Raw genomic sequence first — 13614 nt, 5'->3', positions numbered from 1 at the left:
AAAAAACAAAATACCACGGATTTAGTTTTCTTGATTCGTATATATTTACATGGTCAATTTATTCTAATCTCACGAAGAAGAACTGAAAACCACCACTTCATCAGTAAAACACTACGTTTTCTTTATTTATTTTCCTTTTACACCCTCCATACCGCTCGATTGAATTCAAGTTCAACTTCATTGCGGCTTTTTTCACACACTGCAACTTGTTTTCATCTGTTACTAATATATGACTCCTAAGGCACTCAATAGATATTGATATTGCTTGAATTTATAAATGAGGTCAACTGAATAGAGACCTATGAGAATTTACAGTTGCAATTCATATTGAATAAAAATACTGAAAATTACAAAAAATACAGCTGCTGCAAAGATGTGCAGTTATACAAAACGAAAATATTATCTGTTGAGAATTGGGGCTAATTTGAAAAACTGATTTCGTCATTCAGTGACACATTCCTATACTAAAAAAATGAATGATAGATAGTATATCAAGGTGCTAGGAATTCAGCCTTCGTTGAACAATGATTTTCGTCCTCAATTGTTCTACGGATGGCTTTTGGCCTATCTGCACCCACCAGCAGAAGCTCCTGGGATGACGTAAAACCCAAACGTCAGAGGCGGAAGAATGAGAGGTTTATCTCCCGGTACAATCGCAGGAATAAGATCTGGAAAGGTGTGGTCATCCACAAGTTTTAGGAGTTTTCCATTTAGTCTGACGGTTCTGTCACAAAAAGAGATAAGAGCAACTCTATCACTCCACTTTTCTTCACCATTGGTTCAAGGTAAATTTAAATGCACTCAGCAGAACGGGAGTGTACCCTTACCGGAGATGCTGTCCACTCTGCCAAACCGACCTGTCAGAGATCAGTAGAACTCACCAAGAGAAAATGGAACGAAGTTTCGAACCGGATAGACGTTTCCATTCACCTTATTACACGAAATTTTCTCGACAATTTAATAAAATCGCGACTCTTTTTAAAATCGCAAAAGTTAAAGTGACGCGAACAAAAAGTATCGCGAGCATAACATGATGCGATAATTAAGTGAATAACAATATATCAATAATAGCTAATAATTAATGAAGAAAGGCCAATTTTACACAAACGAACATGGAGATCATGGTCAATTGACTAAAATTATAACGAACAAGCATAATTATGGAAATTGTTAGAACTTTCTTGTTACTGTTCTCATATAGAACCGTCGCTGCATCTCGTTATAAATTTTGACGTTATTGTAAATGACATTGTTCTGTTTGCTTCAAGGATAAGTTAAATAAATAGCGTCTTACTAAAGATCGCGAAATTAAAGTGATCCAAAGTACAAAAATTTTGCAAAATCGCGAAATTTAAGTGTCGGGAAAATTTCATGCAATGAGGTACGTTTAAACCGAAATTCTGACCACTTCTCAGCGAAGTGGGACTGGAAACGAGAATTTTTGGAAAGGTAACGGTAAGTGACCGACTAGAAGAGGAGGAACACCTCTGGAGGTGCATCACTTTTTCTGGAAAATTTCCACCAGGAGCGAAACGTTCCATCAAACGAAAGTTCCGGAAATTTGGCATAATGACGAGCACCCCAAGATTTCAATTAACCCTCGTCTAACTGCAATTTCGACAAAACACTTAACCGGTTGCAGAGATGTCGGTCTTCCAACCACGACTTATCGGTCGGTTTTGACAACCCAGAAAAATCAATTTACCACCGCAAAAACATTCAAAAGCTGACGAACTTCAGCTCGGGGCAAAAGTGCAAGAAGTGACCCCTGTCACTTCCAATTACATTGTAACAGTCTATCTGTCTGCCTACCTGCCTACCTGCCTGCCTGCCTGTCTACCTACCTGCCTGCCTGCACTACTCACCTACCTACAGTCCTCATACCGGAAGAGGGTGTTAGGGTAGAAATCCATATGATTTTTTCCTTCCTACCTAACTGCCAACCTGCCTGCCTGCATGCCTTCCTACCTGCCTACCTTTCTGCCTGCTTAATTTGCCTACCAACCTACCTGCCTGCCTGCTTACCTACCTATCTACCTGCCTAACTGCCTGCCTTCCTACCTGCCTGTCTGTTTCCCCGTCTGCCTGTTGGATTGTCTGCCTGTCGGCTGCCTGCCTACCTGTCTTAATTAACGTGGGAATTTCCATACCTAGGGTGTTGCTTCCTTCAGTACGAAGTAACCTCATTTATCATCAAAAACTATTCAGACTATTGTACTTACTTCGACGTAAGGTCACTGTTTTCTGTTGTCAACAGGTACTCTTCCACTTGTTTTTGTTGCAGGCTTCCAGTAAGTTTCAAGCCAGCTGGGTCAAGATTGTGAATATTCAGAACAAGGAGGGTGACAGCACCAACAGGGTATTTCCTGTATTCCGTAAAGCAATAAATGATTAAATTCAAGCCCCGCTCAGCTGTTAGGGGACCCCCTTTCCAAGCAACGAGAGTGTAGTAACAAAAAGAGCCAGTTCAGCTCACGCCTCAAAGTGACTGGACAGAGTTTTCTACTCATTTTATACCTGCTAGCACAGTGAGCGTATACACGGGTGGTACGCTTCTCTTCTGTTCCGCCATTCACCTCTAGGACTTTTACCCCCACAAGCCTCTTGTATAACAAAGACAGCCAGTAATCCTACAAGAAACACAAACGAGTTTTTTAGTACGACAAAAATTCACAGTGGATGCACGGAATGAAAGTACAGTTTATAATTTGGGCAGTTAGCGTTTAGATCCCTAGAGATATGTTTCAAGAGGGAGATTACAGTCAGTAGCTTATTCCAGTTACAGTGGGACCTTGTTGCCAATGGTTGGGCCATGCCATTCTCGTCGAATATTAACGAAGTGACCGGTCGAACAGTTGGAGTGGCAACACTGCTAAGCCCTTATAAACTACATGTGATGAGAAGTATAATTTAAACCCTTTGACGACGGCTTTGGTCACTTTCGTTCGATATGGAACGAGGCATTTTTCTATTATTTTCTTTTTATTACTACTTTGAGCATAATAACTTTACCATTAAGCTGTTCCAGGCTCCAAAATATTATATACAATTATCATGATAAAAGTGGGGAAAACGCGCGGGAGCTGGGAAGACAAGAAATACCTGCAAAACACTGGCGCGGGAAATATGAAAATGATTCCAACAAATCGAAATTTTGACAGTTTGACAGCCCAAATTTATCCAAGTTGACAAAAAAAGGGTAAAAGAGGGTAGTGAAAGATATGCTTACAGGATTTCTTTCCTTTTTCCCACCACAGCCTCCTTTTCTCTAACCTGAGATCAGGCTCCATTTTCGTTTCTCTTTGTAAATAACATTCCGGCGGGAAAGCCGGACTGCATAAGAGTGATTTGACTACATATGAGAACTGCTAAAATTTGCCCTGATCTCAGGTTACCTTTTCTCTTATCAGGCGCGTCAAATTTTCGTTTGACCGTATTTTCGCTTTAGTACGTCCCTATCATCCGAGAGCCCTGGAACAGGTTACTTTAGTTGACAGATTATACTTACAGGATTTGGGTCCAAATCATTGTTTAGTAGAGCATAATTTCCTCCAGCAAACGTCTGGCGAATAACAACTTCATGACGCATTCGAGCAGCAAGACCCAGCTTATCAAGCCACCTGGAAACATTAAAAAATTAAAAGAAGTACTTCATTGCAGAAGCATTAGCCTGTTCCAGGCTCCGAGATAGTGGGGTCCACGGAATTGAGAGTGCGCAAACAAGAAAATAAACGAGAGGAAACTTTTTCCTCTTTCCTTTTTCTCGACCCGCCCCTTTTTCACTAGCCTGTTCCAGGCTCTCAGATAGTGGGGAAGACGCGAAAGTGAAGGGCGCGCGAAAATGGGGGCGGGGTGGGGAAAAAAGTTTCCTCCTGTTTTTGTTCGCGTTTTCTCAATTGCCGGGGCCCGACTATCTCGGAGCCTGGAACAGGCTACTTTTTTGCGCGCCTTTCATTTTCACGTCTTCCCCACTATCTAAGAGCCTGGAAAAGGTTACAGAAGCATATAACCCTTGTTCATGGTGACAATGCGCTGAAAAATGATATTCACCGACCAAGGGGTACCTCTCTTGGGTACCGCTAACATTTTTTTCAACTTTTTACTGCTTTATTCTTATCTAACTTTTCTTTGCCATTATATAAAACAATAAATAATACCTCACCCCAAGAAGCAGTTTTTTTCCTTTATTTTTTGCTTGTGTCCAGACCTTGAAAACACTAATTAAAGCATCTACTTCTTTTGATTTTTTTTTCTTAGCAATAGCTGATGGGTCAAAATGCTGGTGCCAGTAGAACAAAATCTGCGACTTACTCTCCTTAACAAGAAGATGGGCATCGCTGCTCCTTTCAAAAGGGAGTTGTCCCCTTCGGCGGGAAGGGATCGGGAGGACATTGTGTGATGAAATAAACTGATGACTGCCAAGGAGACTTTAGAATTTCATTCTACAGCAAGGAGGAGCTATCTATAGGCTAACAAGATTTTAATATTGTATGGCTTAAATACTTTTTGTTGAGGAGTGCATTTTATTACAAGCCAGTGCCTGGTTTCTAAGTTGTAAAAGCAATCCAGCGATGGCACTTCGATTTTCTTTTTCTTCTCAAGATCCACTCACTTGAAATGATAAACGGAACAGGAGAATGCATGTAAATCTAATTCTATGCAGTAACATGTAGTTATGGAGTAGAAACTGACCACACAAGAGCTGCAGAATGTATAGTCACTTAGTAGTTATAGAAAGAAGGAGAAGTACCGCAGCTGCAGGCCAGGGGGAAGGAATTCTCCTAGTCTCCCCACTGACCATTTGGACTCAACACAGGTGTGCCACCCTGATAAATTAGGTGAGGTATATATTAAAAATAATATTGACACCCTTTCACCACACCAGATTTACAGACTTACAAGCACCTTAAGAGCCATATACTATCCTACGGCATGTGCTAATGCTAATATTGCCTGATTCTAAAAATGGAATTTTCCAACCCCATCCTGCCACTTTTGATGCTAAAAAGAAAAAATGTTACTTCCATTGAAAATAATATTGTTGAAAGTAAACTTACAAGAATCCTGCACCATATCTGTCAGACAATCCAGGAGCCCCTCCTCCATAAGCACTGCTAGTCTCCCCCAGCCACCTGGGTGTATCTGGATCTAGTTTATCCAAGATGTCGTTGGCTTCCTCCAGCTCATGCAGCAATTTATCCAATACATCTGGATTGTAAAAATCTTTCATAGTACAAGTTCTTCCATCAAGGTAGTACCTAAACAAGGAAAAAATAATAACAAATAATCAAAATGGAGAAATAACACAATTATTCATTAATACATTAATTCACATCTAAGTTAACTTACTGGTGCCAAGTAACTGCATCAATGACATCTTTAGCTCGGGAAACAAAACTAAAACAATGGAAAACAAGAGAATGCAATTACAATCTTAAACAGAGGACAACAAAACAATGATAATTGTAATATTTCTTATCTCCAATGAAAGTCGAGAATTTGCACAAGTTCACTCATTTAGGTTGTATAAACTACCTCATTGTCATTAATTTTAGCCTGTTCCTTGTTCATGTTCATATAGTGAGGGCAGTGCAAAGAGAACAGAATCCCCTGCTTCCTATTTGTGCCACTCCCCACTACCTGAATTCCTAAAAAAGGCTGCTAGTAATTCACTACAGGGAAAATTAACAGCAGAGAGATCATGATAAGGATATCAGATAAAGGGTATAGAATGACTGACACTTTCTCAACAATGCTCAAGCTCCGACTTTATTAACAAACCTCAACAATTTTACTAGTAACAATGTACCTTGTTTTTTCTCCTGTGTTTAAATTAAGCTGCCAAGTCAAAAAAGGTATCCTCTTAGGGGCACTAATTCAAAGTGGGTTCTTACTTCATTATTAATTTTCTGGGTGTGGTCACTCTCAAAGTCTGTCTCCTCTATGGTTATCTAAGTAAATTCTTGTGTTGAATACTTCTATTCTATGTTCTAATAGATTCACGGGGGACTCTAATTCAAAGGGGGGCACTTATTTAAAGGAGAGTATGGTTATTAAAGTTGACAACAACTTCCCTGAGCTGGATAGTCTTAATTAAGCACCATTAGACTAAAAGCTGTCCCCCTCTCAAGGTCACTGCAGTGTTATTCTTTATACTGACAGTGTTTAACACCTGGTAAGAGCCAGCTATTTGGCCAAATTCTAACCAGTTCAGAACTTCACCTTTCCAAGAACAATGCAGCTCTGGAGTGATTCCCTACTGTCGTAACATCAGGGCCAACAAGAAAGTTTCCAAACTGAGGAGTGCTTTTAAGAATTGCCCTTAAGGTTTTAAAGTCTTCTGCTAGCTCCTCTGTAGATACAGACTTGTTAAAATATGTCTTGAAATGATCAGGCTCTATAATAAAGAAACAAAGCAATGAACGGAAGGGGGTTTAACATTAGATTACCTTTCAAGATAGCTTGCACTTTTAGAATAATTCTGAATCCGGGTAACGTCAGGGCCAACAAGACAATTTCCAAACTGAGGGCTGCTTTTCAGAATTTCTCTCAATGTGTGGAAGTCACTTGCAAGATCTTCTGGAGACAGTGACTTATTGAAATCATCAAAGAGGTTAGGTTCTTAAAGTGACAAAAAAGGAAATAAATTTTGACAGGTCTAAGAGAAAACTATGCAATTTATTGCAACCTGAATCTTACCTTTTTTACATGATCATGAAAACCTAGAGCCAAATTTTGAAATGGTTTAAATTGTATGTGAGCAGAAAAAGACTAATTTGCAGAGAAACCATGATAACTGATTTTGTTAAACCTACTAAAGTTCAGCTAAAATACACCATGCATTTTGAAAACCATTCACTGCCCTTTGGAAATAGAGGACTATAGGACATATGCAAAATCTACTGGTCTCCGTTGACTAAATCCCCTTTAAGCTCTTTGCAAACAGATGCAACATTAATGCTGGCCAACAACCAGGGGCACCCAACAACAATTTTCAGAAAATATCTGTTCGGAAGACAATTTGAGATCTAGAATTGTCGGAACATTTGTTGTAAACTTGGTTGCTTGCCTGCCTCTCCTAGGATCTTCGAATATCTAAAAAATGGTATAATTGCCCATTTTTAATGGATTTGTACCCCAAAAAGATCACCTAGAATTTTCAGGACCCTTTTTTTGTGGCTGAAATTTTCGAAAAGATAAGTTTTGATCCCTATAATTTTCGCATCACTAGACTTTCAGCTAGGAAATCCGAACAGATGAAAAATTTTTAGGGGATAAAAATATGCCTATATCTACCATTTAAATACTAAAATACGTTCAACAATGCTATGTTTAAGTGGTTTTGAACTATATTCTCATTGGGTGCCCCTGAACAACACCTAACTTTGTTGAGTGTTACATGTCGCATCTGTTTGCGTACCCCGTTGCAATGTCATTGCGTGTAGTTGGGAGTTGTTGCACAAAGTTTGAAACTGGTCAAACTTTTGAGCTAACTACTCCAGGCATTCTTTTAGTTCTATGATCTCCAACGCATGGCACCACATTGTTTGCACAGCTCTTCCAACATTTTTGGGGCCAGACACATACATAACACATTGTCTCCGTAAAAATGAGTTGTGAATTTTTTTCAAACCAATGCGAACACTATCCAACCACTCCCAACATTCTGGACCTAAAAATGTCGTGTCTGTTTGTACAACGTAGCTTGAGATTAAAGAAATTGATGATTAACTATATTTTATTTGTTTTGTTTTTGTTTTTGCTTTTTTTTTCTTGACAAATGCTACACTCCATGGACATAAATTAAATTAATTTTAAAACTCACTATCACAAAGCCTGTGCTCTAGCAGCCCCCAGTGCCCCCTGTATTATAAACAAAGGAAAATGTAATTAAATCAGGTAAAATATTGAGCCACAGCATGTGTTGTATTCTCTGTTTCATCCTTGATTTAATTGTCATTTTCGTTTATGTTTATAACTCCTTTCCATACAGTATGATACCCAAAAGTCCAAAGTAAATAGAATTCAAAGCTAAGGATAGAATGATTTCAAGTAACCCATGAAAGAGTATCTAAACCTGGATCTACAAAGTTACTGCCAAATAGTTACAAGTAAACAAAAGAAAAAACTGAAATCAGAGTGTAATACTGCCTGGTTAACCGTACTATCAATTTCAAGGGTAAGGTAAAATCATCCCTAAAATTAATATCCACTACATTTACACATCCAGTTTATTTCTATTTTTAATTTACCATTTCCAAGCTCCCAACCAAAATGATAATCACTTTCAGCAACATACTGCATAATTTGTTTGGGGTTACTCGCATTCCAAGATCCATCCTTCTGCCGTAGAAGCACATTCAATCCAAACATAACATTCCAGTTCGCCTTAGAAGACAGCAGATGAATCTTATCCAAATCCTCGTGCGTTATTGTAAAATTTGTAACATTCTTGAACTTATTATAGCCCGAAGAATCATTATAGATCAAAAAATCTGCGGACGTCCCACCTACACGAAGAAAAGCTGGGGAAAGACCTCTCGCGAGGGTATAAAATTTCTCAGAAGTAAAATTAATGTGGGGCCAATGATTCCTCATCATACTCGCATCAATTGCTACGGAAAGAAACTTTTCACTAACAGTGAAAACAGAGTGCTCCAGATTTATCGAAACATTTTGTTCTACATAGTTCTCTCTGCCGAACACAACGTCTTGTTCGCTCAGGGCGTGCAAATTCACATAAACCAGAATTAAAAAAACGACACCTCGCTGCGTTAAACTTGTAGACAAGTAGCCATACTGAGCCATGACAGCAGCTCAAACGAATACCCGGCGGTAACCGCACTTCAGTTAGCCAAGACGTTCAGTGATGTCTCGAGCAAAACACATGATTTTTCTTTTTCGCCAGGCTCTCCATGAGCTCGTCCACAGAGACCGCGCAGGGGACTCGTGCATAGCCTCCCACGCAGGCCGGCCAAGTAGGTCAAAAAAAGTGATTCTGTTCTTTTAATATAAGCAACACACGCCTTTTGGAGGTCTAAATTTTTGAAATTTCGGGTAAGGATAAAGAAGACTTCCGACGAAAAAAGGCGTTTTGCTCGACGGACCAAGAAAAACGAGAGACTGCTCGTAGTCTACACAAATCCTTATTTATTTTGTAGATAAGGTACTAACTCCTATCAGGAGCAGATTAGTGCTTCTATCTCGGTGCAGATCTTCTGATATGGGGAATTTCCTATTTCAAATCTAGGAGCGTTCACAATTAATTGCAATCCACACTCGGCAACAGCCAAAGAGCCTCAGATCGCCGTGTGTCAAGTGACAGAAACACGAGAATATCTTATCCTGGGACGAGAAACAGCCCAACAAGTATACGAAGGATACATTACATGGTCGTGCATTCCAAGAGGTATCCCTGGCCTCGGTGCCTCCCCCACAAGTCAAAAGCACTGTTGCCCTACGACCAAACTCACATTAAGTGAATTTGCCCCTTGCAGTGCAAACTTCTGCCATTGCAGACCATATTTCTTCAACGGGCCCCAATATTAAATGACATCACTTTGAGATATTTTAATATTAAAATAGATTTTTTAAAATATTTAATTAATAGATATATTAATAGATATTTTTAAACAACCGGCAATCAGACTGTAAAATGAACTGAAAGAAACTTTATTGATTCGTGATTTAAAACCTGCTTTAAATGAAAATGTTGGCAGTGAAAAACTTTTTCTCTTCTAGCATCATATATTATAATTTGCTGCAGACTTCAAACTGCAGACTTGGTTCCAGTCTTTTTCTAGATGTTGAAATTTTACTTTAATCTTTTTAACCGTCACTTCTGAAGATGTATTTTGTTACATACGAAACGTCACTGAGTCTTTAAAATCTTAGTTTTTTGCAACATGCGTTGTTTCATCATGTTTGTTACCGCAGTTTCTGTTTTAGTTTTACAGAACTAAAAAGATTATGCAAATTAGCAATTATTGAGGCCAGTTCTCGAAGCGTTCGTTGTTTGGCGATTTTTGTAATTGCCTTAATAACAGCCTGTACGGGAGAGAAGCGCGGGTGCATTTCCCGAACAGCGGTTGGTAATCGAGCCTGCGAATACAGCCGTCCCTCGTCGCTCCTCGCCGTCGCGGAACGCCTCTCGCGACGGGGAGTGAGCGGAGACGTCTGTATATGAGCAGGCTAATAAAAAATTAATTTTGGCAGGCATTTTTTGTTATTTCTAACCAATATACTCAATATATCTTCCCCACAGGAACGGGTGACGCTCGAAAAAAACCCTAAGTTCATAGTTACAAATATAAATATGCTTTCCAATTTCTTGACGACAAATGATGGAAACACCATAAATAAGAAGAAACGCATTAATTGGCAAATAATTAAACAGGCTCATATGCCTGCAGACAATTTATTTACAATAGGCTAGGCTTAATAGCGGTGAAACCAATTTCTTGATAATTCATCTGCGTAAGTAAATGATCTAATGGATAGATGCCTGTCGTTTCAGCTCTACCTATGGCAAAAACTCTGCGTTTATTTAAATTCAGGGATCCAAGAGGGGGCGTTTATATTCATAACTTTAACAAACTAAACGGAACTAAGTGACATGCTTTGTGAAAATATCAACAGAATTTATAAATATCAGTATTCACTCCATCTATCGATACGTCTAGGCCATCTAGAGATCCACATTCTTGCTCTTTCAAATCTCAACTTCGACGTGAGAACCTTTAAACTTGACATTAAATAAGGTGGAATGGCAGGCAGGCTTCTTATTATTAATATTTCTAACCAATATAGTCAATATAACTTCCCCGTAAGAACAGGTGCTTTAAAGGTTTGCTAAAAGCTAAATTCTTAGTTACTAATATAAATATACTTTCCAATTTTTGATGATAAATGATAGAAACATCATAAATGAGCCGAAACGCATTAATTGGCAAATAATTAAACAGGTTCATATGCATGCAGGCGATTGATTTAGGTTTAGTAGCGATGATTCTTGACAATTCATCTGCGTACAAAAATGATCTAATAGATAGATGCCCGTCGTTTCAGCTCTACCTTTGGCAAAAACTCATAGCGTTTATTTAAATTTAGGGTCCAAGAAGGGGCGTTTACTGAATAGATAGGAGGCGTTTATACTCATAACTTTAACAAATTAAACGGAACTAAATAGCATGCTAATAACAATAGAGTTTATAATTAAATATCAGTATCTACTCCATCTATCGATACGTCTAGGCAATCTAGAGATCCATATCCACTTCTTTCAAATCTCAACTTCGACGTCAGAACCCTCGTTCAAGCTCATTGTGTTGACATCGTTAGCTTATCTTTACTTTAAACGTGACATTGAACGAGGTGGAATACACAAGGCTTTATTAATCAAGCCAGAAATTACACGGCTACACGGCAGGAGCTCGACTTGGTTCAAACGTCGTGCTACTGCCGTGCCGAACTCAATTCAAAAATTATGAATACATTAGGATACATTTAAAAGTTTGCTAAATCGTTTCTTTATTTTTGTGTTTTTTTTTTCAGCAACAGCCGTTCTATTCGACTGAATTAAATTCGACGTCTGAAACCAAGTCGTGCTAGTGTCGTGCTCCAGTCGCGCACGCGGCGTTTGAAACAGGCCTTAGATCATTAATAATCCCTTTCCTTAATGAGTAGTATTCAGCAATTTCCACGAAGTGGGAAAATTTGATGAATTGAAAACAATGAGCAGTTGGTGATGTCAGTAAGTGCATGAACATGATCTGGGGAATCAGTTTTAATACCTTTGGGTGGCTGTACGTATTACTATTTTGTCCGGTCCGGGACAATGCATGGTCCATCTATTCGTATTCAGTCCTCTAAGAGCAAAGTTCTCTCGACACAAGTTTACTAGCTAGTCACTTCCGGTCGGGCTGTTCGTGCACTTCCAGGCCCCTTTTTGGGTGGGGCTTTCCTCGCTATTCCCCCAAAAGTTTCTACTAATACAACGAAACCATAATATTTGGGCTCCCGATGTAAAGTGACTGGGTATTCAGCGTATTCGAGGCATCATATCGGCAAAAATTTTGATTAGGGTACCATTTTAATTTAAAAAAAAAAAAAAAAGGACCACCTCTCGCCCCTCTCGCCCACCCAAGGCATTATAGGCCAATCAGCGTTAACAACAAAACTTACAATAAACACCTCAGTAGGAGCTCCTACGAGCTCGTCAACAGCTCTGATGAGTGTTTGTGCGTACCACATTCTGTCGAGAAACAAGGGGAAAAAACTGAAGTTCGTATGGGAAGAAAAATCTGAACCCCCAAATAATGAAGTGCGTAAACATGTTCACATCTCGCGTCACATTGGGTGAAAGCAAGTGTTAACTGCGCCACCTTTCCTCTCGGTTCCCTATTACAATAGCCATCTGATGGTGGTTTGTAAAGTTGGTTATCTTATTCATAGTTAATTGAGTGGAATGGTTATGAAACCCGTCAGACTCCTTTGTTATATGTTTTTGTGGACCTGAAAGTGCACAACGTTCAAAAGAATTCCTATCATTTTGATTGTATTAACCAATAAAAACGTTGCATTAATTTATTCCGTTTGCCAACAGAAAACAAAGGATTGTGCACTTTCAGGGTGCTTCCAACATAAACTGCAGCACTGTTGTTTTTATCATTGATGTTTGCCGCTTTTCATAATCAGTCTCCTCTAATAACTATGTCTTATTGCTGTTTGTTTGATAGGCATTTTGATTAATATTTCCAGCTGATATTTAGCAAAAAAAAAACATTTATTAACAGTTCTAATACGTTTTTAAAGAGATGCTAGTTGAAGGATTTAACCACCTTTGACTGCTAGTTTATTTCATAGTTAGCGCACTGAAGAAATTTCACCATTAATTACTTGACATATCTCCCCCTTCTTGACACACGGTGAACATTTAATAACATGCGAAAGCGTATTTAACTTAATTGTTCATAAAGACCAAATCAAAAAATTTATTAAACTTAACATCTGCCGCAACGTAGAATGTATATATTGTGCTCGCCTATTCAAAGTCTTGTGTTTATCGACTTTTTCAACCCGACTTTCAATAGGGCTGAAACCGTGACAGAGAGGAAAACGCGGGATTAGAATTTCGAAAACCATCAGTTGTCAGGTATTTCATACTAACTCTTTGCTGCTGCTTTAAATGAGAGAACTGCATCTGATTCAGTTTTATTCAAATCAGCTTAATATGTATCTTGCAGAAATGAATAGAAAGGAAACAATACCAAAAGGGAATTTCATCCTTCCTAAATAGCTAAAAAATATATATAACTAACTCACCAAATTAAAGACTGAGTTGCTCGGTCCGAATTACGGGCTCCTGGAGGGGGGATACATATGTCCCTTATCCTGAATTCAAAAAAGCCATGGCCATGTCGATATTTCACTAAAGTTTGAGCTTTTCATCTCAAGTTGAAGATTTTACAAGCCTTTAAAGATCATCGAAGGTCTTTTATGCCTGTTTCGGAAATGGTGCACAGAGGCGGGGAGGAGGGAATGGAGTTATTGTGATCCTGAGGAAGTTTATTTCTTTCCTTTGTCATAGAAGTTTTAAATCTCCGGGAACCCAAA

The 13614-nt window shown here is 38.8% G+C and overlaps 1 protein-coding gene across 2 annotated transcripts; it reads right to left on the bottom strand.

Moving 5' to 3' along the window:
• Window positions 1-100: 100 nt before the first annotated feature.
• Window positions 101-8878, bottom strand: LOC140933677 (heparanase-like). 2 transcript variants are annotated; one of them, XM_073383284.1, is made up of 8 exons: window positions 8253-8878; window positions 6450-6621; window positions 5350-5397; window positions 5058-5258; window positions 3509-3620; window positions 2518-2630; window positions 2223-2366; window positions 101-724 (listed from the first exon to the last, which is right to left on the bottom strand). In XM_073383284.1, the coding sequence occupies exons 1-8, from the start codon at window positions 8806-8808 to the stop codon at window positions 565-567; spliced, it is 1506 nt and encodes a 501-aa protein (XP_073239385.1). In that variant the 5' UTR covers window positions 8809-8878; the 3' UTR covers window positions 101-564. The 2 variants fall into 2 exon arrangements, with proteins under 2 accessions (XP_073239385.1, XP_073239384.1); XM_073383283.1 differs by lacking the exon at window positions 6450-6621 and adding an exon at window positions 6223-6397.
• Window positions 8879-13614: the final 4736 nt, after the last annotated feature.

Source organism: Porites lutea, chromosome 4 (genome assembly GCF_958299795.1).
Source record: "Porites lutea chromosome 4, jaPorLute2.1, whole genome shotgun sequence".
Lineage (NCBI taxonomy): Eukaryota > Metazoa > Cnidaria > Anthozoa > Scleractinia > Poritidae > Porites > Porites lutea.
This window is presented reverse-complemented; position numbering and strand designations above follow the sequence as displayed.